This window comes from Megalops cyprinoides, chromosome 17 (assembly GCF_013368585.1).
Source record: "Megalops cyprinoides isolate fMegCyp1 chromosome 17, fMegCyp1.pri, whole genome shotgun sequence".
Taxonomy (NCBI): Eukaryota; Metazoa; Chordata; class Actinopteri; order Elopiformes; family Megalopidae; genus Megalops; species Megalops cyprinoides.
This window is the reverse complement of record NC_050599.1, coordinates 18,836,144-18,863,252: the sequence shown is the minus strand read 5'-3', so window position 1 is coordinate 18,863,252 and position 27,109 is coordinate 18,836,144. Positions and strand designations below refer to the sequence as shown.

General features: G+C 41.2%; 1 protein-coding gene across 1 annotated transcript; it reads right to left on the bottom strand.

Moving 5' to 3' along the window:
- Positions 1 to 5,927: 5,927 nt before the first annotated feature.
- Positions 5,928 to 25,062, bottom strand: LOC118791946 (WD repeat-containing protein 26). The gene is made up of 14 exons (XM_036549525.1): positions 24,474 to 25,062; positions 22,602 to 22,701; positions 16,667 to 16,723; positions 12,550 to 12,686; positions 11,815 to 11,912; positions 10,728 to 10,884; positions 10,036 to 10,174; positions 9,114 to 9,254; positions 8,213 to 8,332; positions 7,915 to 8,060; positions 7,675 to 7,753; positions 7,402 to 7,531; positions 6,992 to 7,186; positions 5,928 to 6,164 (listed from the first exon to the last, which is right to left on the bottom strand). The coding sequence occupies exons 1-14, from the start codon at positions 24,773 to 24,775 to the stop codon at positions 6,139 to 6,141; spliced, it is 1,827 nt and encodes a 608-aa protein (XP_036405418.1). The 5' UTR covers positions 24,776 to 25,062; the 3' UTR covers positions 5,928 to 6,138.
- Positions 25,063 to 27,109: the final 2,047 nt, after the last annotated feature.

Below are 27,109 nucleotides of genomic sequence, written 5' to 3'. Positions count from 1 at the left end.
CCTCTGGGCCAGCTGGGTGAGGGGACTTTTTTCTGGCTTCAGCTCTTGGTATATCAGGGCTTTGTGATGGAGTGAATTCCAGAATTTTAGTGTCCTTTTTGTGTATCAATTTAACCTTTTCTTTATGGAAGTGGATAAATGCCTAATTTGGCCACGCATGCATTATTTGAGGTTCCTTGTTGGACCCCATACCTCACTGCCATAAAGGGAGAATGCCTGAATGACGCTTTTGATTTTTTACATTGACTGTCATTCTCTTTGTGGTATAAAAGCCCTTTGTCCTCTTCTTTAATGCAGTCACTGCCAGTTCCCTGCACTGATAGCCAGACCCATCTATACATCTATTGTATCTATTGCATGAAGGGAAAAAAAATCTTTGTATTATTACATTTATTTTTATTTTTTTACCTAAGGTCCGGGTTGTTTATTGTCAGGGCCCAGGTCTGATAGTACAGAATCAGGATGTGTTCAAGCCCAAAGAGCAGGAATTTGACTTCACTATCATGAAGCACGAGTAAAGAGTCTGGAGTCTACCTCAACATAACATTCCAACACAACAATCCATTGATGTAGATGCTGAATAGTGTTGGACTCAGACTGCAGCCTTCTCTGACACTATGCCCATGCCCTGATTACAAGAGGCTTCATTTCAAATACACAAATATCAGCATAGGTTATGATGTCTAGATATACAATATCAATTAATAACTATAATTATTTTATTCAAAAACTTACTTTGAAACGTATTTGGGCTATTATTTTGTTAATGATACTGAGGAGTTTCTGTATGTCCTCCATCTCAGTGCTCATCAGGGTCCTTGATTGTGCTACATTGCCCTGTTGTTGCTGAGGCTGCTGCTGCATTGCTTTGAGCTGGGCTGCGCTGGTCACGGCCCTCCCCGGCTGTGGTGCTTGGGACGACGCTGTGTCTGTTACCTCTGTCTTGACTGTGGAGGCTGGTTATCTTGGGTGGGTTTTTCTGTTGCTCTGAGAGCTACATGTGGGGTCTCTGCTCCGGGCAGTGTCCTACAGGTTTTTAGGAAAGTTCCCAATGGCCTCTTGATCCAGATGCACATGGTTGCACACATGCTTGTAGGTCAGGCTGAGAAGGTGTGCATGGCATATACAATGGAGGTAAACTCAGTTTCAGGTGATTTTTTTTTTTGTTTTTTCTTCCTGATGATGTTCTGTGAGACATCCTCTCTAGGCAGCAGAGTGGGGGATCACAATGTTAGCACTAGGGAAGTCCCTTGTGGCCCTCTCTGCTACTCTCCTTACTGAATCTGCTATTCAGTTTTGGAGGCCTGTGTCTGTGATGCTGGGTTTGATGTCTCTGGGGACAAGGTGTGGGGTAGGTGGGGTGTCTAGGGTAGGAACAGAGTGCTGTCTGGTGTGGGGTGAGAGGATCTGTCAGTGGCAGTGAGCTTGGTGTTTTAGTTGGTGTGTGTGTGTGTTAGTATAAGTATGATTGATCCCTTGTTTACATGTTTTTGTTCTTTGCCTATCTATGCAACTCACTCAATAATACAGCCAGTATCTCGCTGTTTTTATACTCTGCTGTTTTTGCTGGTTAGTTTGTCGCACTCCCTGACCTCAGTTCCCAGCACACACACACTCTCACTCTCTCTCTCTCTCTCTCTCTCTCTCTCACAAACACCTGCACACACATTCACACCATACCCCATCAGATCAGTACTTGAAAATACATAATGTTAGGCATTGTACATGAAAATACATAATATTAATCATCTTATTTGTCATACTGTAACATAATTGTTCAATTTTGCAAAGGTAATAGCAGTTCAGAAAAGAACTTCCTTTTTCCAACATATAATTCTGTTTGGAGTGAGGAAGTGCTACATGCTGACTGACAATCATTGACTAGACAAAACAGCAGTGACTCTGGTGTCAGTGTCAGACAAGCATTAAGCATTAAAGCTGTGTTGACACAGTCTAACCAAAAATAAAAGTACTCATGATCTGCAGTCAGACATTCTTTCTGCATGGTCATGCTGAGCATTTGTCAGAAGATCTTATGACAATACTTGAATGATGGTTTAAACATTTTAAACATAACTGAACAAACGGCATGGCAAATCCCAATCTGACACTTTTAGCTCACTCTGAACCTCTCTTAGTGTTGTTCCAATTGTTCTTCATGACTTTATATCTCATAGGCTTAAATATCCATCATGTCTGCCCCCCCCCCCCCCCCCCCCCACAGTTTTCAGTTTGACAAGATAATTACTGCAATTACATCACATCAGTTTTAATAGGCAGTTGCTTTGACAATCTTTGGTATTTCAATATAAAAGTCTACAGAAACATCTATAAATATGAGTATGTTAGTGGAAAGGTTGTATCAGTATGCTTCCTGTTTATCAGAGGGGTCTGGCTCATATGTGCGACTTAGGGTGTTGTAAATACGTGAATTTTCAGTGAAGACAAACACAATGTATACTGACCGGGCAGACATACCTCCTCATTCCTCAGACAGGTGAGGGTTGCATACATTTAAAGCAAATTATAATTTTTCTCAAAAAATGAAGGTGACAAAAATGTTTGGGCTGTATTATCACAGCTTTTAGATCACTAGAGTTGAGAGTAGCTAGCTAAACAGTATTAGCTAGTGAAGTGCTTCCACTCGCTGGCATGTTTGCCTTGTTTCACTTGCAGATGTGCCGTGAGTTATCTTGGTATTTCCAGTCACTTGCAGATGTGCAGCAACTGTATTCATGTTTCCAGTAACCTGGCTTATTTGTATTTGTACTCAAGCAGAGTTGACAAAACTTATCTTAAGCTGCACGTTTACATTATGACAGCAATCATATGCCCTCTTCACATGCAGATACAACAGCTGAGTTAACAGTAGAGCTGTGAAATCCGGGATGACTAACAAGCTGCACAGCTGAACTGCTCCAGTTCAGCATTCGGCAGCCTGACAGCTGAACCTAGAGGGGCCTGTGTTACTACAGGCTGGCCAAGAATACATGAGTACATGCACTCTCTGTAGTTCATGATGAATGCATTTCTAAATAATTCATCCGTGGCTCATGATTTTCCCAGCAGGATCCGTATCACAGGATAAACTCACAGCTGGTAAAAATCTCACTGAAGGCGGCAGTCTACGTTTTCCCCTCCCCTCAGCGACAGGCTACAGTCACCCCCCCCCACGAGACGCCACATAGGGCCACACTCTTTAAAACCCTGAATTCTTTATTGAAAATATGCATACATAACACTTCTCCTACACAACATTACAAAACAGTACAATCACTTCTGTAATAACACATTTAATGCAAATAGATCCTGGGAACCCTGGCTGCTACAGTCAGCCCATTGTCTTCTCCCCCTTTTTTGTTCCACCTGGGGTATCCGTCACCACCGAGGTTTTACAGCAAAATCAATCAAATAATACAAACTTTCAAAAGATTGTTTAAAAAATACGTTGCATACGCATGTAGAGCCTCTCTCCACCTGAGTATGTCCTCTCCCCGTGAAATTCGTCCTTAGTCTGTGGACACTGAAAGAGGGCAGGTCTGTTCCACCTGGCAGTGGGATTCCAGCTCCTGGAGAGAAGCTCACTTGATGCAGGGGAGATATTGAAATGGAGAACTCAGGTGTTCGGCAGGGGCTGTCTTGGCCTATATATGATGTTGGGCGGGGCTATATCAGTGTTGGTAACATTTGTTTGGGGTTTACGACCATAACAATCACTGTGTCAAAAGGGAAAGAGCGTTCAACTCAGACACCGCGTAGTCTCTTTTCGGTCTGACCTGGCAGTTTCACTACTGACCAATAGAAGCACTATGCTGTCTGTAATTTTCAAGACACAGCTATTTAGCCACCTTTAAACATTTTTTTCCCTCACTTTCAGTGGGTGTGTACATTTACATATATGACTGGTAGATAAGGTAAAAGAAACGCAAAAATATATATATAATAAGGAGACCCATTGGCAGGTTATAGTTTAATATGATAATACAGGGAAAAAGGTCAAACAAAACAAGAAAAAATGATATAATGTGAACAAAATAAGTAACAAAAGTTCCATAAAAACAGACAGAAAAGCAGAAACAGTCTTTTTAAACATTTAATATCAGTCCATAGCAAATAGTCATAACATACCGAAAAACAAGAGCAAAAGCTTTATACGGTACTGCAACCACTGCTGTAGAGAACTGGATGGAGGTGGGTATGGGGACAGAGACGCGACAAGGACTCTGTAGCTTGATTCATGGATTTAAGCCCCCAACTGCATTCCTTTCCAAATGATATGTCCCCTCCCCAGTGCAGCATGACAACTGCTAACATTGAAACTGTTCTATTTTTACTAAATGGGGAGGGTGGGGGCGTAATACATGTAGAGGCATACACGTTCCCTCCTGCTGTGCAAGTGCTGATGAAAGAGCAGCATACAAGCTCCCTAGAGACCCTTCAGCTGCTCCCTGCAACCTGGAGAAAGATCATATAGCTGACCTCTAAAATATGGGAGACCTTAGGGATGCTTTGTGCAACCCAGACAGAGAAAGACCCTGTGGTTGCACCCTGTGGCCCAGAGAAACCCTGCAGCTGCCCCCCCTGTGACCCGGAGAGAGACTGCGGCTAACCCCTGCATGCAGAATTCCTTGAAGGAAAAAAAAAACAAAAAAAAACAGTTGTTTTCTTGCCTCTCAAAACAACCCTCCTTGAAAATAACAAAAGGAAAAAGCCCAATAGTTGCCAAAGTCTACAAAATATCTACAAAAGTGTAGTTTTATTTCCCAAATAGAGGTGAATGAGGGCTTCAAATTCTCTAATTCAAATGACTCAAATTGAGATTCTGTTAAAATTCTTGCAGTTTAAAATCCTCTTTACAATTAAACTGAGGCAAAAAAATGGCATGATCACCTCCCGGTGAGAAGAATCCTGCAGACACACACCATATGCACGCACACACACCAAACGCACGCACATGCGGACCACATAGACGTACACACAACATACACACGCACGCGGCACGCAGACACCACACACATGTACACAAGGACTGACAGAGGAATGACAGGTGCTGTGCACAATACGACCCCACTGTGATGACCCCACACCTCAACTTCAAAAAGCATGTCTTCAAAATGCAACCACAAACTAGGAAAAGTAGTTACCCCAGCTCAAGACCAACTTTCACCAGCAGAGTCCCCCCCCAAATCCCTCTTCTGTGATCCTGCCTCCCACCCCGCCCCTGTGCAGCCACGAGCCATGCTGTAGAAATAAGTAAGGGGAGCTTTGGGGGGGTTCAGGACGTGGAAGGGGGAAAGGGAGGAGGGTGAAGAGTTGGCAGGTTTGAGTGAGTATTCTTTGTTAGAAAAAAGGAGAAAAGAAATTAGCCTCCCTACTTGAGAAAATATTCTTGCTAAAGCACTCCATGGCCACTAGTGAAGCCCTCTATTCAACTGTTAAATAATAACAATAATAATGCTAGAATTATAAAAATTCAAACAAGCATCTCTTGTTTGTGTGGGTTTGCCACTATTTAACCCAGCTGTACAGTGAAGAGCAAGAAAAAGGAAAGAAACATTGTGCACCCCCCGACCCCCCCACCCTCCCCGGATGCCAGCCCTGCCCGAAAAGTAAACACACGTTACCCTCTCCCCCCACCACGCAAGAATGAGAAACAGCCAAGGTCCAGAGGCTAGGCTGCGGTCCAGGTGGGCATGGGGAGGATACGGAGATCTGGGGGGTTGGGGTCAGACAGAGGTCTGGGAGGTGTTGGGGGAGAGACAGCAGTGTCTGGTGAAAAATGGGAGACTGCAGTCTGGGGGGAAGGGGGACTGAGACCGCAGCCTGCACCGGGGTGTGGGCATCTCGGTGTGGCCACTACAGGAGAGCTGGAGGCGAGACGGGAGGCCAGCCGGAGTCCGAGTGGATCACAGGTGGGTCTCTTGTTCTTTTTTTTTTTTTTTTCTTTTTTTTAATTTCGATTTAAGTCCAGAGATTCATCCGCATGTCACTGTAACACCAACCTCCACAGCCAATCGCCACAGCCAGGGTAAAAATGGAACTAATTATTTTCCTTCTTTCTTTTTATTTCTTTCTCTTTTAAGATTTTTTAATATTTTGTTGTTTTATTTAGAGAAGTCTTCCGCTCCAAAATCACCATCAACTATCCATGCTACAGCAGTTTTCTGGGGAGAGACAAGAGAGGGTCAGAGACAGCAAAATTTTCAGCTCAGTCTTCTACTGCTCACCTCTCTTTTCCATCTGAGCATCCTCTAAGGAAACACCCTTTAAGATTTAAGATCTAGTGTTTAGAGTTCCCTCTCAGTGGCTTGGTCTGGCTGAGGTAGAATGGTGTTCAAGGGTTTGAAGCTTGTTGTGGAGTGTAATGTTCATTCAAGCTGAATGGATACACTTATGTTCTATTGTGCTGGAAGTCTCTCTGGATAAGAGCGCCTGCTAAATGAACGTAATGTGACGTAATGTATAATACAGTAAGTGCTCCACTTGGTAGCGTCAGGGCACCTTTCCGTCCCTCTGTCAATCTATGAATTTATACACTGGTGTGTGGCACTTATGAATTTACACATATCTAGGCATGGTAGTACCAGTTATAAGGGCACTGAGGGACTGTCAGCTGCTTTCAGTGTGTACCACTGTTCCTGACACTTTATTAAATGCACTTTGTATGCTTTCTTTGTAACTCTCTGGATAAGACCATGCGCTGAATGAGTGTAATACTAACCTTCTGTAATGGCCTCATAAACCTTCTACCTTTCTACTGCAACAACATGGCCCTCCCTCTCTCTACCGTGTACGCACATGCACACGCACACAAATGCATTCATATGCACACGCACGCTTGCGCACACACGCGCGCATGCACGCACACACACACTCACACACACACACACACACAAACACACACACGCCACCTCACCTCCGCTGTCCATTTCTGAGATAACACTTTTTCCCCATCCAAGCGTGAAGGGTTAAACTGAGTGAGGTGATTTACCATTGAGCCCCTCCAAATCCTGCGAGTCCAGGAACGGGGCGGGGCCCCAGATTCTGACTGTGCCATCATCGGAGGCGCTGGCCATGAGGCCAGGCAGCGCGGGGTTCCAGCTCACACAGTTGACGGTGCGCGTGTGTCCGGTCAGCTCGGCGATGGGCAGCTCGCTGCGCTTGTGCCAGATATACACTTTGTGATCTATGGGGGGAGTGAAGGGAGGACAGAAATATCACTGCCACTTTCACAGGCCTCTACAGGTTCTATAAGTCAGCATCTTAACCATATTAAGATTTTCCATCCTGGGTCTAGGTAGGGGTCAGCAGCAGTGCTTTGGAAGTGATAAAACAGAGGAACATAAAAAATGGCTGTGGTGAAATAAATCAGAAGCAATGGGACAGAGGGGGGCGCCTTGCCTTCACTCCCACTGGCAATAAAATCTTCGTTATGGCCACCGAAGCACGAGTGGATGGTGTAGAACCCCTGGGTGACGCCCTGGTACTTTCTCACCAGCACGCGGTCCTGCAGGTCCCATAGATGCACTCCCTGTAAGCACCAACAGGGGGCAGTGACAGGGTCAGCACAGGAGCACCTCAGCCGCACACATTTAAACACCTGCTCACTGTCACCTGGAGCATGCACACACACCGAGAACATCCCCAACAGCCAGAGATCTCCAAGCTGCTTACCTGAGTTGCTACGTTTAACAAAGCTAATCTGCCATTCTTTGAAACAGTGAAAGACATAATAGGATGATCCTCCTGTACTCTGCAAGAGACAGACACACAAACAACATTGTGAGCAGCAATTGTCAGTGGCCCGAAGTAAAACCACAACTGCTGAAGCCCTCTGGCAACCTTCATTTATCCAGTCTTTAAGAGTATGACACTCTTCAGACCGTTTCAGTCTCAGAGCAGGAGGGTGCTTACATGTTTCTGTCTGTCAGGTCCTCAAAGTTGTAGCCACGGATACGCTGGTGTGTGTCTGACGCCAGCACCGTCCTTCCGTCACTCAGGCACCACAGACACTGCACACGCACGCCCTCCCAGGAGTCCAGCAGGTTCCCATCCAGATCCTGCGGTACAGACACACAGCACAAATCAGCACTCTCTCTCTTTCACAGACACGCACACGCACACACACACACAGACACAGACACACACGCACATGCACACACACCCTACTCCCGAGCTCTCTCCCTATTCCACAATACACATGCGGACTTACACATTGGTAGAACTGGCCTCTCTGCCCCCCGGTGACGAAGCGCTTGGCGTCTGGGTTCCAGGCCACACTGGTCAGGCTGTCCTCATGAGACTGGCTCATCTTTGTCCGCAGCTCCCCTGTCTGGCCACCAGGGGGGACAGAGGTCACGCACGACATGCATATCATATTGAAGAGTCTTAAAGGCATCACACCGTTAATCTTATAGGGGGTTTGTGAGTAATTTTTAAGATAAAGGAGACACTCAACATTCTTCTAGTGTCCAGGCACCTGGGTTTTTGGAAGAGTGAAGATTGAGAAGAAACAAAGAATCAGGAGTCGTACTATGACAGACAGTAAACCTATTATTTATATTAGTGGTCAGTTTTATTCAGATCCCATTTGTAGACATTTAATTTTAATAAAATCAATAGCCCCCATCATTTCTGCATATATTGGAAAAAATACCTAGGTACTATACTTAACTCAGAGATTTGGCTTTACAATAACTGCACAGGCAGCATAATCATATTCTGTGTGCTGTGGAGGGTTGTAGATCAGAGACAACCTTACAAGGAGAAGCTACAGAAGCACTACAGCCACTATAGCCATCTGGTGCAGATGATTAAATGCAATTTCATAAAGTTGACAATCCTGTTAAGATTCAGTGAGGGTTTACTTTTCAAAATACTTTATGTAGAGAAAGGCCTTAAATACTTAAATACTAGCTAATACTTCTTCAAGCTATTTACCCATTCACTAGCTCTTATTACACTTGTGATAAGCACATAATGTATTCTGCCATTTTGTGCTTTAGCACTTCTGAAATGAGGAGACGTTACATGCATTTCTTAAAAAATGGAGACTGCCCACTGTTTGTGCGTGTGTGTATATGTGTGGGTGGCTGTGTGTGTGAGAGAATCACCTGTACGTTCCACAGCCACAGCTCCGAGCAGTCATCTGGGCCACAGGCGATCAAGTAGGTGTCGTCAGGACTCCAGGCCAGGTATGAGACCCCATAGGCATGCCCTTCCAGAGTCTTCAACAACTTCAGTTGGTGGGTGTCCTGCCAATCAATATCATTCACTGTGCATCTCATATTTTTGTGATTAATTTATTAATGTTAATACATAACACACATGAAGAGCAACTAACTTAAAAACAATAGACTGTCATATGGAGATCAAAGCATTGAAGCATAGTTGTGATATATACGATTTAGCCAAAGGAGACTCCTGTCAGACCTGATATCGGCCAGCACTCAGTTCTAAATAGTGCTGGAAGATTGGTGGCTTATCAGTGAAAGTCAAGAAGAAAGTGTTAACCTTCACATTCGTTTTAGAAGGCTTTACTAGGACATAGCAAGGTGTGCAAGGATACAAAGATTACGATCCTAAAAGAACAGCATTAGCATTTAGCATTTCCATTTCAGAAAAGCCTGGGAGAAATGATTCAGGTTATGTGAACTGGCACAAACCAACATGCACATTCTTATGAAACGGGAGGCAAAAGCTGAGCTCCGCATATAAGACAGCTCACATGAGTGTTACACAGCCAAAATAACAGCTTAAAGAACTGCATTTTTGTAGATGGCATAGAACCTATACCTCACAAAGCAAGCAGCTTAGATAAGAGCACCACAGCAGAAACTGGAAATGACCACAGAGGAACCAAGCCACCAGAGAGGAATACTGTGGGAAACCAAACTCTCTCAAAGCTTAAGAGCTCCATGGGGGCAGAGGCCGCGCATAACTGTTCTGGCTTCAGAATTCTAGAACATTCAGAACTCTTAACATTTCAGTCTGTCCATGTTAAGTAAAACGGGAACCTTAGTACGTCAGACTCACAGTGTCCACCTGCCATATAATAACAGTGGTGTCTTTGGATCCTGTTGCCAGTTTCATGCCGTCATTTGAGAATTTGCAGAACCACACTTCATTGCAGTGTTCTGTCAATATCTGTTGGGTATAACAAGGGAACTGTTTCCTGTGAAGAGAAAATAGCTACCAATGAATTATTTTTTCAAAACAAAGGGGAAACAAAGAAAAGGACAAGAGGACAGCATGCACACCTGTATCGACACAAGGAAGGTGACTGTCACACAATATTTTAATCAAATTAAAAGCACTGAAGGTGCATGCTTCATCACCCTGACCAACATGGATTCCCTCATTCCATTCCCAAAACCAGATTCTAAATGTGCCTCGGATCCAAGGAAATGAATTTGCTGCATCAGTTTACACAGGACTGACTGGGTAGAAATATTTCATTAAATCAACTTAAAAATCTTAATCAACTTAAGGAATCCTTAGACAGCTGTCATGCCAAGTAGTTTTTGTATTCACTGTAGGAGTGTGATTTTTTTCCCCATTTATTGCAACTTAAATTAAGTCAAATTTAACATTTATCGAGTGTGACTGCAGACTGAACAAGACATCGACCTTGTGAAGTGAAGCGGAAAAACTCGACCATCCAAGACAGGTGAGAGGGAAAGAGAGAGGACCAAAGGAGGAGAGCAAAGAAGATGTGGGGCGCGTACCTGCTGCAAACGTGGTCCAGGAGCAGGGACACCGAGTCCAGGTTGCTGTCCAGCTTGGTGTTGTGGTAGAGGCACCGGTCTCTCTGCAGCTCCACTGCCTGCCGCAGCAGTGTCTGCAACCGGCGGGGTGGCAGCATGACAGAGGGGGGCAGATAGGCTGCGTGGAGGGGAAAAAACACACCACACATGAGCGCAGAACAAGAAAGGCATTCTCATTACATTACATTACATTACACACTTAAATTAACTCAAACTTGCTCCAGTGATATCCCTGACACCACGGAGCTGTGGGGTCATGGCCTTCTCCGATGAAACACACAAAACCATTCTACTTTGGGTAGAAATCTGGATGAGGACAAACAACCTGAGCAACTCAGGCTCAGATAACACCTCTGCTTCTCCACATTATGGCACTCGGACTTTGGCACTTGTTGAAATAAGATTCTTTTAGCACTGATTTGTGTATTCAGCATGGCATTGTTATACACTGCACTGTGTAACTGACTGAAATGATCACATGTGCTGTCCCCACTTCTATACGCACAGTTGTTTCTTTGGCCTTTTGTACCTTTGCTTTGTATGCCACTTTTGATATGCAGAACTCTCAAGTGGTACATGTCATGTTCCCTGTAATCACCAGTAATCATGTGGTGATGTTGAGAGAATTATTGTGTTCACTGTCCATTTTGTGAAGAATTTTGCCATGTGTGCTTACATGTTGGCACAGCTTGGTGTGTGAACATGCAACCACTTTGAAATTTGTAAGGGTGCTTGTAGCTGGAACTTTAATTTGTAGCTCTGATATCACTTAATTTTAGTGTAACTGTTACTTTGCTCCATGATCCACTGTAACACTCCACACACTTAAGGGGAATTTCCAGTAATTACAACTTGACACTGCAATGTAACCACATCTTACTACATTCACCTATTTTTTGTTCACCCCACATGCTACCATTTCCCACCCTTTGTACTGAGTTGTAAAGTGCAGTCAACTGCCGTGATTATGTATACACGCCTGTCTGCACCAGTTCTGTCATCTGGACACAAGATTTAGTGTGTGCGCCTGTGTGTGTGCATTACTCACTCTGCAGTTTGTCCAGCAGTCTGCAGCGAGAGCCGGCCCCCTTGCCCTCCCACTCCGCCTTGGCACGCAAGTCCTCAGCATGGCTACACATCAGGTACCTGGAAATACCAGCCAATCACAAGATGACAAGTCAGAAATGACAGGAGACTACCAGCCAATAACACGACAACAAGTCAGAGATGGCATCAACAGTACAGGCTTTGGGAAATGGATCAGTAGTGGTTACAATATGCTGACTAAGAGGCATTGTGGTTAGCTTACAATTGGTCATAATGGCAATGGTTATACAGGTTTTGGGCAAAACCAGTTGGACTAGAAGAGTATAATATTAGTTTTCCAAGTGAAAGCTGAATAGCTGGAGAAACAGGAAGAGGGTGACAGCAGTCGTGTGAGAATACAGTGAGGAGAGGGGCACTGTAAGAGAACTGTGAGTTGAGGGAGGTAATATGGTTAGAATGAGTATAGGGATAATACCACTGCACAATGAGTACGAGAAAATTTCAAACCTTAATTCCTTGTCAAAAAATCCTGTAGCCACTCAACTGCTCTCTTTCTAAATCCAAATTTTACTTTAAAATTTCAGTCAGGATACTGAGCCAAGGCACAAAGGTAACTCTTAGACGGTTCACACATGGCACCCTCTCACCCTTGCTCAGCCTGCAGTACACATTCCTGCGGTTCAATAACAGTGTGGCGGGTGTACTGGGGGTGTTCAAAGGGGGAGGGCTGGTGTACCCGCTGAGGACGTGGATGCGCTCTGTGTTGTACTTGAGCGGTGTGAGCTCGCCCCTCAGAACCTGCAGCGCCTCCAGCACCTTCCCGTCCTCCAGGTACTCCAGGTACTTCTGCTGAAGCAGCAGGAATTTCATCCGCTGCAGGGGGGGGGGGGGGGGAGAAAACACAAGCGCAGTGCTGCGGGTGAGAGAGAGAATGTAGCAGTTCCGCTACAGGTAAGAGCTAACACAGACAGCCCTCTACAGGTGTGACAGAACACAGGTGGAACACGACAGGTAAGACAGAGAGAATGGAGCCTTCCCACCACAGGTAAAAGCCCACATAGGTATTCTGCTGAAGTTGTGACAGACAGAACACAGGTGCTACATGACAACTGTGTAACAGAGATGGCACAGGCATTCCACTACAGATGAGAGAACGACAGCATGGGCTTTCCATTGCATGTGTGAGAAAGAGCACAGGCATAACACTACAGCTGTCAGAGAAAGAAAACACACGTTACAAGACAGCTGAGAAAGAGAAAGCACAGGCTACAGGTGAGAAAGACACTTGTGCACTTTTTATATTGTTAAATTTTTAGAAATACACTTGAAGAAAAAAAATAAATAAATAAAAATCACCATGGGGCTACAGGTACCTCACGAAGCTGATGTAGCTCTCCCTTGTGTGATCTCTGTAAGGCCCACTTACAGAGGGATGTTACAAGGCATCACAAACAGTTTCAGCCAAATTACTCCCTGGACTTCACATTTTGAAAATATCACATGTACGGCCACTTATAAATAGTTCTCCTGTGTTTATTACACATTCCATATCCTGCTGCAGGAAAATAATTTTGATTTGATTAGATTTACTAAAATGAAATTAAAATTCCTCTTTTCATATGAACAGAATCATATACAAACTTTCTCTAATGTACCGTATAAAATTTGATTACCCAAGTACATGAGTAGCAAAGTAATTAAATATCAAGACAGTTAAGATTTTAAAAACAAGACAGGGAGATACAGAATTGGTAAATGGGGAGACAAATGGCAAATCAAATGTAATGAACCTCTTCACACTGGTCCCTGGTGGGCTATTGGGCCTAATTTTCCCATGTTCCAGCTCCTATAATGGAAAAGGAGCTATTGACTACGGAACCTACAGGGAAAACTGCTCCACTCTTCTGCTTCTTTAAGCATGACAATGCTACTAATGGGCTGCTTGTAAGTGTAGACTCCTTCTACACCCAGTGCAAACACACACACTGGAGCTTTGTATAAATACTCCATGCTTTCAGCTTCCCTATGAAAACGTAATGCAGAATAACATTTACAGGATTTTATGTTAAGACAGCTGTGTGTATGCATTTGATAAATGTATTTTCCAAAGATGCAATTATTTGCACGGCACATGGCATCTTGCATTGAGCAGTGCTGGTCGCTTTATATTTTTTATTTATTTGTACAAAATCATGTGATTGCACATTGGCTTCTTGGCATTTTTTTTTTTTGATACTGTTTCTAGAGGGTATGAATTCATTTAGAGGATACTGTGTGTGTGTGTGCAAGTGTGGTTGTGTGACAATGCTTTTGTTTTAATGCTTCTGTTTATTCATTAGTAATGATAACTGCTGTACAGAGGGATTATTATAATGAGTGAATAATATTATTATCTTAGCTTAAAACCATACTCTGTGTTTGACAATGATAAAATACAGGAAAAAGTGAAAAACAGGCTGACATATAAACAAAGCTTGAAAAGGTATTCTACCAACTCATTTTTGCAATGTTAAAGGCTGCCTGGTGTTTTTTAGAGTTTGACACTTCAAACGTGATTGACTAATTCATAATTTAACCTCGTGTTTCTGAATATAGCAATAGTTTATCAACGTCATGGCAATGAAATGCTGTAGCTCTGCAGGCTCAATGGATAAATAAAAAAAGAAAGGTGACAGAAAAAGATCTTATTTGTCAGCATTTTAATTTTATTCTTTTAACAGTCTAAGGTCCCATTTGACCTGGAATGTGCTATAGCATATGGCAAAACTAACAACAACTGTCTAAATTCTTGCTGGGTTCTCTCTCTCTCTCACTACAAAGTGCATGCCCCCTGTGCAGGTATTGCTTCCTGGTACCCCTAAAACTAATTTGCTCAAAAGACTAATGGTGAGACCAGTCTCACAAATCAGATTAGAAAAGGTAATCTGATGTAAGTGAATGCAATCCCTCAAAGAAGGGACAGGCCCCCTAACTGGCACAAGAATGTGCCTGGAACTATGTATGCTAGCTAGCATCTATCATGCTGTAATTGAGTTCAGGCTACTCATTTCGGGGCTTGTTATCTGACTTCCCGTCTCGTCCATTTTTTACCTAAATACAAACATGTGACCGCTAACAGGGAACCTTGGTAGACTGCCTTTATCTTTGGAAAACTGAATGAAGAATATGCGCTCGATTTTAAGTTGTGCATTAGTTGTTAATCATTAAATATTATGGAGCAGACAGGCGATGATGGATAAGCTAACACCTGGATATTTCTTCACATCCCTAAGCGAGGTATTTCATTAAGTTAATCAGATGCACTGAGCACAGCATATTCACACATGACATGGGATTAAGAGGCTTGCTAATACTAGATTTCAGAGTACAGTGTAACCTACTTAATATGCCCTTTGCTGTCCCCTTTGGGTGAGATTTTATAGGATACTGATGGTATAGGCACCAATGGAGGATTATTGATGGTTCAACCATGATTATTCCTTTTACAGCTATGTAAAGAGAACTAATTAGATTGCATGTACTGCTGACACAATATTACCTGGCAATATGTTTGCTTTAATATGACCTTACGCAGGCTGGGATTTACCAAGCTCATCTGTATTTAGTTGAAAACACTCCATGCAGCCTAAATCCTCTTCTCTGCCATACAGATGTGGATTTGAAAGAAATGGACTACAAAGAAATTATACCAAATGTATGCCAATATATCTATACTGTAATACTGTTGCTTTTCTGGTTTTATAATGCGTACAACCATGACTTCTGAATAGTTACTTTCTGACAACGAGAGGAAAGAGAGAATCTTCCCAATGCATTAATATTGGAAAATGGGAAAGCACAACCGCAAAGCTTTAAAAGCCAACATGACCAGCCACACACAGGCAAAGCTTTTAGCAAACAGACTACATATTTCAATATTAAGTTCCACCCACACAGCAGCACATTTTACCTAACACATATAACTTCCATATCACCATGCTCAACATACAATAACAGCGTACAAATGCTTTTCAATGTAAACACTAGGTAGCCCACCTGAATGTTTTTTTAATACTGACTATTCTCATACTATACAATGTTTTACAGTAAATATGTTTGAGCATGCAGAGAGTTTTTAAACTTTCAATGAAACTTTCCTTAGGCTGCAATCAATACATCTTTTTAAAATACCTCTGTGACAGTTGTCCATATCTCAGGCATGCACATTCCCTGTAATTGAGGTATTTAGACTATATTTACAGCAGATGTCTTAGGTTTTTTTTTTTTTTTTTTACTGTAATTAGGATCACCAAAAAACAACTATAAATATACTTTATTATTGGTCTAATAAGAAATTATAAATTATTATTGGTTAATTTGAACTGATGTCTAATGTCTAATGATATTCATACCTAAGAGATAAATTACTACCAACACATTATCTGTGAAAATAAGCCTTCTCTGATGTATTTCACAATTATATAAATCAAATCATTCATTCTCTTAGCAGCGCATCATTTTTTTGAATTATACAGCACCCTGATGAATAGAAATACATTGCACTAGGAGAGCAAACAACCACCTCTATAAAAGCCCCCAGGCAAACACAACCTTGCTCCTCCCAAGACCCAGGAAAAAAAAACTTGAAATGCATGTTTCAACATCAACGTTAATGCCCGAATTCAAAAGGCAGCACCAACGTTCAACTAGCCACTGCTTTTCACTCTCACCCATTCCAGAACCTGTGCGCTCTTTCCCCCATCGCACAGGACCCCTCCGGTACCTGTTTTAGTTCTTTCACCCATACAAAAAACCCTCCAGAACCTGTCCTCCCTTTCACTTAACCTGCTAGTCAGGCCCGGTTTTTGGCTTACCACAATAGCGCTGGGAGAGTGCATCAGTGCTTTCAGCTCGTTCAGGTCACTTTCAGCCTGTGTCACAACAAAGTTAGAAAAAAAAAAAGAAGGAAAAAGTTAGTTCAGCATTTTCATTTCACATACATTGTGAATTCAAAACCACAGCAGAGTTTGGACAGAGCAGAAGTCCAGCACATGGATACCAGAAAAAAGGTGCATACAGGTACTGCATCCAGAACGCAGCACTGTGCGTAGTGAGCTGTGATATCAGTTATTACAGCAATTACCCTCTTTGTAAGAAATTCACTTGTTGCTGTAAGGATTTCTTATGAGAAGGAGCTACAGCTATAGATATATAGCTGTACAGCTATATAGTTTCTTTCAGGGTGATACTTTTACTCTTTGACTCTCAAATACATGTTATTTAATCAAAAAGGCGTGCCAGTATGAAACCACACTGTGTTTCTGCCACGGTTCAGGAATTGGCACCCTCGCTCTGAACTGTTTCAGCAACTGATAACAAAAACGTCAAAACATTTACAAGAACAATCAGAGGAGAGAATAAGCATGTGAAAAATGTTTACTTGCTGAGCACAAATCTGAAATGAATGCAAACCCATCATAAGTTAGTTTGCAAAGTAAGTGAGCAATGCACATGTTTATGTACATGTCTTAGAGCTACTTGTTTTTATTTATGCAGAACAGGACAGCCTTTTTGGGCACACTGACTACCCAAAATGCATATAAAAATTATGAGGGGGGAACAAATAAGCAACTGCAACAATTTATTGTATGAAGGCATATCAGGGCATAAGAGCAGCTACCAAAGCAATGCTGAGCGAGCGATCATACTTTAAGAGTTAGCTCACTCTGTCCCTTTTCCCTAGCTATCCCAGGAAGTTGTTTTGGCTGTTGTGATACTTTGCAATTAAAGCTCTGTTACATTTTTGTTAACTTACTCAAACGGTAATTTCACTGGGTAATGTGAGTTCACGACAGGTGCCTATATAGCTATGTAACAAAACTGCACTTGGGGCCAGTACTCACAAAAGTTGTCAGTAAAATATGGCCCATAAATGTGAAAAATTCCAAGACTCGGAGTACGCCTTGCACTACATGTACAAATCAGGCATCTGTCTTCCAGTATGAGTAATTCACAAAGCCTTTTAAACCTTATCATAGTTCACAGAATTTCAAAAAGACAGCAGCACCAATGAAGACTCCTAAAGACTTGAGTGCATTCAGAGAGTTTTATCCTCTGAAGAGAATCCTCGCTGGTGGTAATAAAAGACCAGAAGGAGCATACAATTTCACCACCACAAAATGTCTTCAGAGTCTACAAAGACAATTGGAAGATACAGATTTATTCAGGCAGAGCGTGTTTTACATTTTACACTTGAGTGAATCACATAACAGTCACAAAGAAATAATGACATTCCCAAAGAGCGTCCAGGTAAGGAATGCTAATCGCTGATTTTAAAAGAGTGTTGAAAAGATGTTCAGATGATTGCAAATATCCACATATAAAAATGTGGACATAACTTTTAGACTGATTATTTTTCACTTCGTAAAATGATAAGTAGATAAAATTCTAAAATGAAATATCCATACTTTTGACATGATTCTATCACACTCATTTTCATAAGTAAAAATAAGTGACAGATGAAATGTTTTTCCTGTAATCAAAAAAGACATATCACAGCTATGCATTGATGCATTTTATAATGAATACACTAGTTGTTGAAGGTAATGTATAACTTAATTATAGGGCTTTTTGCATTTTCCATGCAACAATATCAGTGTTGCTAAGTTCAAGTAATATATAAATTAATTTAAATGCATTTAGAAAATTGATACATATTTCCCTCAATATACTACTACTGATAAGATGATCTATGATGCAAAACAGCCACCCACACCAAAGTGGTTGTTTCCATCCAGGTATTCCAGCCAAACAAATGAAATGACAGTTCAGGCACTTTACACTGGGATATCCACTTACTGTATATACTAGTTACACTAAACAGTACATGAATCTTAAATCTCCTCTTGATGCATTCCAATTCACACGTGCCCATTCCAGTGCAAGGTCATATCTGACATATCTGAGTCCAAGCACACAGTGGTGATCAACATCTAATGTTTTTTTTCTTATTTAAGAGGAAAATCCTTAGCTTAATGTCAAATACATTTTGTGGAAATTTTTTCTAACAGTGCCAGAAAACACATATTGTACCCTATGTATACAATTACAACACATACCATTATTCTCACAAATGTTCTCATAAAATCATAATTTCACTTTAAATTCACTTTGAATGTACAGCTGCCATAATAACCCAGTTACTGCAGCATATTTCAATTGCAAAAAAGTCACCTAATGAAATGCCTGTAGCATTTTGTTTTGCACTGAAATAGGAAATATGGCATTTTCTAATTATAAGATATTGGGAGTTCACTGTCACCGTTTAAATCAGAGTGCATCTTGACATTTTCATCTCATTTGACCTACATCCACTTCACAGGATGTAGGTCAAACGAGGTTAAGGTCAGCTAATTCCAGACACACCTCCTATAATTGAGCAACAAATTAAGGTCTCGTGTGTTGTCAAACAAATACCGTCTTGGCCTAAACCACAAACAGTGAATGTCTCGAAAAAGTGCTGCAATCAGGACCAGTGAATGGGATCATCACCTGATCACCTACTGATTGTTGTGGTAAATTCCCATACAAATTCTGTTGTTAGCACCATGCTAAGCTAATTCTATTTTAATTGCACTGCTGTATGTTGATGAACTACGACAGATTTGCAACCCATTTTTGGTTACACCATTTTCAATAAACGATAGCTTAAGCTTTATTTCAATGCAAAACTTGCTTGACTCCAATTGTCTAAAAACAGTTTGGCATGTTTTACAGTCTCTTCAATTAAATGAAACTACTCCAATGAGAAAATGTCTACATTGACTAAAATGAGCACACCAAAAAAGGATCAATAGATATAGCTATGGGCTTTATTTGAAAAGAATGTTTACAGCAATAATTACCCTGAATTTCTAGTGAGGATTGCGCTCATTTTTAACATAACAATTCACCATTCAGTGGGTTGTCTATTTGTGGTGGTAAATACATGGAATAAACGAAGCCATACAAACAGACACCAAAACAGCGCATCTCACTTCAGGGCTCCTGCACAAGTGCAGAGGTTATTGCAAGAAGACAAGCCGAATGTACAACTGATAATTTGCACAAAGGGCAAAAAGGCATAAAAAGGCAGACGATACAGAGAACAAGTCACTAGCCAAATAACCAGCTGGCCATATGCATTCCTATTTTTGAGGCTGGTTAAAACATTTAAACGTTTTAAAGACAACCGAAGCAAATGGCCAGGCCCTCATTTGCACAGCCAATGTTGTAATTTAAGGCTAGGCACAATGCAGAACAAAAGGCGATTTCTTGTCAGTTATAATGAAAGATAACTTAAGATTTTTTGTTAAAGCTTCCAATTTTCAGAACATTAATGACGAGTATTAATTCAGTAAAACCCTGTGGACAACATTTTTCAAGCAATGCTGGTTAACATTACTGGCCTGTAACTAATTAATTCAGATAATTTACATAAATATACAAATCATATAAATACATGATCCAGCTTCTCGATGACTGTCTTGATAGCTAGCTAGCCAAATAATGGCTACTCTCAGTTCACAAGCTAGCAGTTAAATTACAATATACTTGGGATAAAAACTGAACCAAAAGGGCAAAGTAATTTTAACAGTAAAGGATTTAATTTGTGTTCTTATTCAGTATGATGCATCAACATATAGCAAGCTATCAAAACCAGCTAGCTAGCAAGCTTTTAATTATTATTAATAACAAAGAAAATTCATGGGAAGGAGACCCTCATGATAAGCTACCTTTCTGGTTAACATGTCCTTGAGAATGTGTTTTGCTAGTATATAAAGTAACTAGCTAAAACAGCCATATACCGAAAGTATGTAATAAGTTAGCTAGCCACAAAGCTGTTGTCACTCAAACTATTTGGCTAATAACCTTTCAGTAACCTAAAATGACTTCCAAAAAGCCCATATAAATGCAAATTAACTTTGACTAACACATGTACATGATTCCATGCTAAATGACAGCGTAATTAAAGTGGTCAGACATTTTGTAAATGCATTCATGTGCTTGTCAAACTACCACTATGAAAACAAAGCTGATTTGGGCCTTTTTTAAAATGCCAGGTCAAACACATGTGCATGTTCATATCAGTAATCACGTAATTACAGTTTCATATATGCAAAAGTTTAATGGAACTCAATCTGAGTGAGTAAAATTCATAAATACTTGTCTCACAATCCCCTTTGCCTTCTCTGATAACATGCTCAACACCTAAGCAGATTGAACATTATTAAAGTATCTGTATTTGCACTACATATTGTACACCAGGTAAGATATTTGTCCGTTAGGTCAAATCATATAAACTGTGACTGCTCTTGCTAGATAGCTGTCCATAAGCGAAATATGCCCCACCACCCCTCTCTAAAGTAGGTAGCTAGCTAGCTAAAATAATACAGAGCAAGACAGGCATCTTGCAAACTGTAATCGATGAATGGTTAGCTACAACTACAGACAAACACCCATGCAGGAATACATTTAAGATTAATACAGCTAACCATGATTACAAGTTAGAGCCATAACGAGCTGTACAATTGACTTTTCTGTGTTCACTACTTATTGACTTTACTAGGTTTACTGGAAATTATACATATTATACATACACATACGTATATACATATATACTGTAAATTTTGCTACGTGCTAACGTAGTCGGACCTGTGGCTCATCTTTACAGACCAGTATGATTTAACATCAAATCCAATACAAAATATTGCCAAAATGGTACAACAAAAAGACTACTTTGCTGTGTTCCTTATTTATAGGAAACAATGAAGTAATAGCCCATAAACTACACTGTCTTGTTCAACCTTAGAGCAGACATGTCAATCAGGTTCACAGCCAGCCAATTACAAATTGGTCAATTTATTTTCCCACAAAAAGGGATGGAGCATAATAAGCTGTCTGCAGCTACATGACTCTGGTAATCAATTTCAGGAAGAGTCTATGAATTCAGGACCTTTCTCAAATATGCAACAATATTTCTTACTAAAAAATATCACTCAGAAAAAGTATTTGGCACCAAACTGTGCAGAAATGAATAATAAGAACACATTATACCTGAATATGTTAAGTATTTAAAAAAAAAAAAAAAAAACATTAGGAAGATAGCAATGTTACTATTTCCTCCTAGCTTACTAACTGCTTGAATGAGTATGGGAAATCAGTGTACTTCAAGTGCAGACAAAAAAATTAAACATTTTTACATAACGAGCCATTGTTTGTGATTTTAGATATATGACTGTCATAAAAAAACGTATTAATCCAAAGAACTACAATTTACCTAAATGTTCTATAAATGCAGGTGCATGTAGAATAAATTATTTTCTAAATATTTCCATTTTTGATTGATAAATGCAACAGGAATGAAGGGCAATCCATTAGTTATGGAAACAGATAACTGCCACACCATAAAAAGAAATGTAATTACATTTTGCAAACCTAAAAATGACTGTGCCTATCTAGCAACTTGAGTTATATTACCTAAGCTTCTGAACAACAGGTTAGCTAGATACCACAATGAACAATAAAGAATAAAGATACCACCAAAAATTGTGTGTTGTCATTTCTTTCATTGCAGGCAGCATCAGCTACAAGAGAACATGGGCTTTAGTGGTCTGATCAGGCACAATCAGAAGCATTACAAGAGTGACCACAGACAAATTATGATCAAGGCTCAACAGAGGAATTCCTGGATTTTTCATAACCAGTGTAACCTCAGACCCATAGAATCCCCCCAACCCGACCCCACCCCCCAGCATTTGTGGGCCCCACCTTGTCCCACTCTCCCTCCATCACGTGGTTGCGGAACTTGGTGGCAGCTGGATGCTCCAGCCTGCAGCCAGATTCCTGCATCAACAGGTCCACGGTTTGACTGCAGGGAAAAAGGAAATGTTACCTAAAAAGTAACTTATAAGGTGCAACTTTTGCATTAGCTTACACTATCTGTTATCAAACTGCCTTGCCTATGGCTAGGTGTACACCATTTAGACAGCAGCATTTCGATGAATAAATGTGTGTGTATGTGTGTGTGCTGTGCATGGTTGGTGAGGGTGAGGGGGTGGGGGGGGACCCCGACACAATGACATCATCGCCAGGGATCTGAGTGGCGCAGTAGCGTTTTCACAGTCACTGAGAATCCACACCATTCAGTTTTATTGCCACTTGCAGAATGCGAGAGAACACTGCACACCAGTGTCCAAATATGAAACGGGCAAACCACCCTCAGTAACGTGGCGTTACGGTTCTTCAGAAAGCAAAATCTAATACTAAGTGGAGCACCACATGATTTGTGGCCATGTCATTCTTAACATTATTCCCTTTAAAGCTGTTCCAGTCCCGATCCCTGTTGGTGTCCAGTGTCATCGTGTATTGGGAGAAGTAGAAGAGCGGTTGGTGCAGATCTACAATGGAAATAACTGGCGCTATAACTATAATTAGATTCACCAATGTTTCCAATATAAAACAGCTTGTTCGGGATGCATTCCTCTGTCGCTATGAAAACCGACACCATTGGGAAGCTGTTCTGACGCCCTCTGGGTGACGGCCAGCAGCAGAAATCGTTTCTTTCAAAAATAAATCTCTTTTTTCTCATGTCAACAGTGTCATTTTCCGATTTTGTTCGTTTGCTAGCTAGCCAATTGTCGATACAAGTGATGTCACCGTTGATTACATAGCCAGCTACGACACTCGAGATTGCAGGAAAAAAGACTAACAATTAAAATGTAACAGTCGCACCATATTATAGGATTATTTTATTGGTTTCATAGCCCAGTGAAAATACTTCGCCTTCATCCTGAGAAGCGATCGAATTTTGCTAGGAAATACCGTTTGTGTTCAGGCGACATCGCAAAACCTGGCTAGCTAGCTAAAAACAGCCTAGTGGTTAGCTGCATAGCTCTTTTTACCTCTCTTCTTTCACTTCTGAAAAAATAAACTGTCTATCGTTACACCTAGCCATGTGGTCAGTAACAAAGCAATAAAATGAAAGCACAAAGAAACTAGGAACAGGCAAAAACATGAAGGCAACATGAGGAACAAACAGAATGTCTGACAGCTTTTGTTATACTCTGCGGTTTTGCGCAAAAACAACAAATGTAAGCTAATTTACAATAGCTTGGTAGCCAAGGCAGCTAGCTGGCTGGATACACATTGCTGTTTGGATAGATAACTGATCAGCTCATGTTCTGGGTCTTCACATCAACAACGGTTTGTCAAATATGTCGTTTATACAAGTAATGACTGCTTTCGCAGCATCTCTCGGCTGATTATTATGTGATGTAATGCGTTTCCATTCCATACAAAACAGCACGAAGAAGCTGGTTTAGTTAACGTTAACCACCGTTGTTTAGCAACTTGTTTTATTCTTCAAATACAGGTACGTGCAGCAGCGGCTGTGTTCAGTTATGTGCCATAACTAAACGACCACAGCATTAGTGCCACTGCACTGTATTGTGCAAGATGGACCCCTTCTTCTAGCCAGCTAGCTAACTACCCCCTCCCCCATGTTTGTCTGTCTAACGCAGACTATCATTTTATAGACTGTCATTCATGTTTAAGATGTCACAAGTAATGCATAATGTCGATTTTATTGAAAGTTGAAAAGATCGTCAGTTTTTCGAAGAAATTACACACTTGATTACTTACTTAAGCCCTAATCCATGTAGATGTTGCCCTATCAGTCGGATGACATCTTCCTCCGACTGAGAGAGACGTTTCTTCTTTTTCATGGTCAAGCCGACCTCCGAGCCAGAGGCAGAGGCGGCTGAGGTCCCAGAGGCTACCCCGGCCGAAGCCCCGTTATTAGTACTGACAGTATTCCCATTGTCTGTGCTAGAAATAAGCCCGTTTGAGTGCGCTCCACCGGCCGAGGACGACTCCCCATTCTGTGCGCTACTCAGGCAGGAAAGCTCCGAGTCCTGTCCCTGTCCTGCCCCGTTTGCCTGCATGATATTACTGCTGATGTTATTTACGATAGTTCGGTTAATGAGGATGGCAGGGGGTCCAGGAGGATGTGAAGTTGCAAGTCCTAGAACAACTGCAGAGAGGCCCACTGTCCCTGTCGAAGCCCCGGGCTCTCCTGCTCCCTCCGCCGCCGAGGCTCGGTGTTTCTTCCGCGGGGGCGGCGACGCTCCGCCGGTGTCCGAGTCGGAGGAGGAGGAAGCGGAGGCCAGAGTTTCCTCACCGAGAGCGGCCGTGGTTAGAAGCCTGTGATGCCCGGGGGTTGGAAAGGAGGTGTCAGTTCCCGGGATTCAGAGCTCGTAACCCGGCTGAAAACGCGCTGTCTCTGCTTGCCTCGGCTGTCTCCCCGTTTTTGTTGTTGTTTCTCTCAAAACAGCTGCAACCCCCTAATGGAGTCCAGACGCACTGACGTAGCCGGAAATTCCTATACTACCCTGCTTCCGGGGTAGAATTATATAATCCATAGGTGGCGCATGTAAACATATTTTGCATATTGATTTCAAAGGTTTTACAAAAACATGACCCAGTGGCTGTCAGAAGAAACAATATATGTATGTATGTTTGTTATTATTTTATATATTTATTTATTTATTTTTACTTAAAGCTGTGTAGCATAACTGTGTGATGTGTACACGTGGCTGTGTTTTTGTCCATACTGTAAGTGCGCGGGGGGGTCATGCAAGATAATACTATTGCTGCTCAATAACTATAGCTAAAACAAACACCATATTTTGTAAACAAATGCACTGTTTTAACTAAAATCTCCTTTTAAAGCTGTCCCAGCACTCTCATAATGTAGATAACTGGATCTCAAAACATTATTACTGCTGAGTGACACACATCACCTGTTATCACATGCTCAGACCCCAAACCACCGGTCCTCCAAGGCTGTTCAGTGTTTTAGGTATGTATTGTCTGCTAACGATTGTATATGCAATAATACATTTCATGTATACATTTCTTTTCTGGTGTACTGGCCCACCTTCAATAATTGAAAATAGCTTCATTTAATAAGGAAAGTTTAGATAATGGAGATAAATTATAGTGTAAGACAGGTTATAATGCAGCATACAAGTGATGATACTTTTGAATCTTAACTATGCTCATTACATATTTGTTATGATACCTGTGAGAAAATTAATCAGAATTTTGTGAGAAAATTAATCAGTTTTGATTTAGTATTGTTTTACTTAAGCACCTTCATTTGCTTAGCAGGTTATTCATTGTTACTATTTTAGTACTGTAGGCACACTAGTATTTATTTTATATTGCACTTCTTTTTTAAATTATGTCAGTAGCAAAATTGCATCAAATGCAGAATATGTATTTTATATGCTATATGCTTGGGTGAAGAACCTGCCTTTATAAGCCATTTATTCATATTCTATTTGTATTTCACTTCTATGTCATACCTTTTTCATTTCTGAATAACATTTATTGAATGTTTAGCAGTAGTATCTGTATGTAAGCAGTAGCTTAGCTCTAGCTACTTATCACTCTCCTGATTTGCTGAAAACTGTCATATTGGAGTTTGGAGTGAAGACTCCAAGACTGTTATGCTCCTGCTGTTTATTCTGTATGTTATAAACATAGAAAATACATATAAAGAGACAGATGTAAAGGGAGCATCCAGTCCCATTTGTGGGCTCTAAAAACACCCAGAATTAAGAACAAAATAATAACAAAGTCTGACTGAAATTATAAGACAGGTCAGGTTACCTGAAATTCATCTTTGAAGTTGTTTGCTGACCCTCCCCATATTAATGTCCCACGATTTTGAATAGTCTGGAGAATACTGTCATGTGGACATAGTCTCATATCCTTTTTAATCAATGTGTATCTTCATTCAGGTTTCACACTAGTGAGCTTATTTGGTCTTTTCATTCACATTGCTCTTAGACATGTATTGATAACTTGGTTTATCGCAATTTTCTTTCCTGTTTTTTTTTCTGTACAGTCCTGTGCATTTCCTGAGAGCCACTTTCAAAATTTACTTATCAGAAACATCAACCGCATTCAGTTTTCTACCTGACACCTTAAGGCTGCTCCTGTTTATCCTCTCTTCTCATCTTTCTGATCAATACCTAATGGTTTCTATGCCATTCACTCTATTCTATAACCTGCTTATCACCACCATTTGCAATTGTGCTGCATAAATTTGAGAGGCCATGGTAACACAATGTAACACAGTCACAAACTAGCCACACCACCTGCTATACCGGCTTGTTCAAGTTGATAAACTAGCTCCATGGCTGTATCTCTGCATCCAGAACACAGCAGTGTGTCAAAGGGACCAATCAGGGGCCAACATGTATGAGACA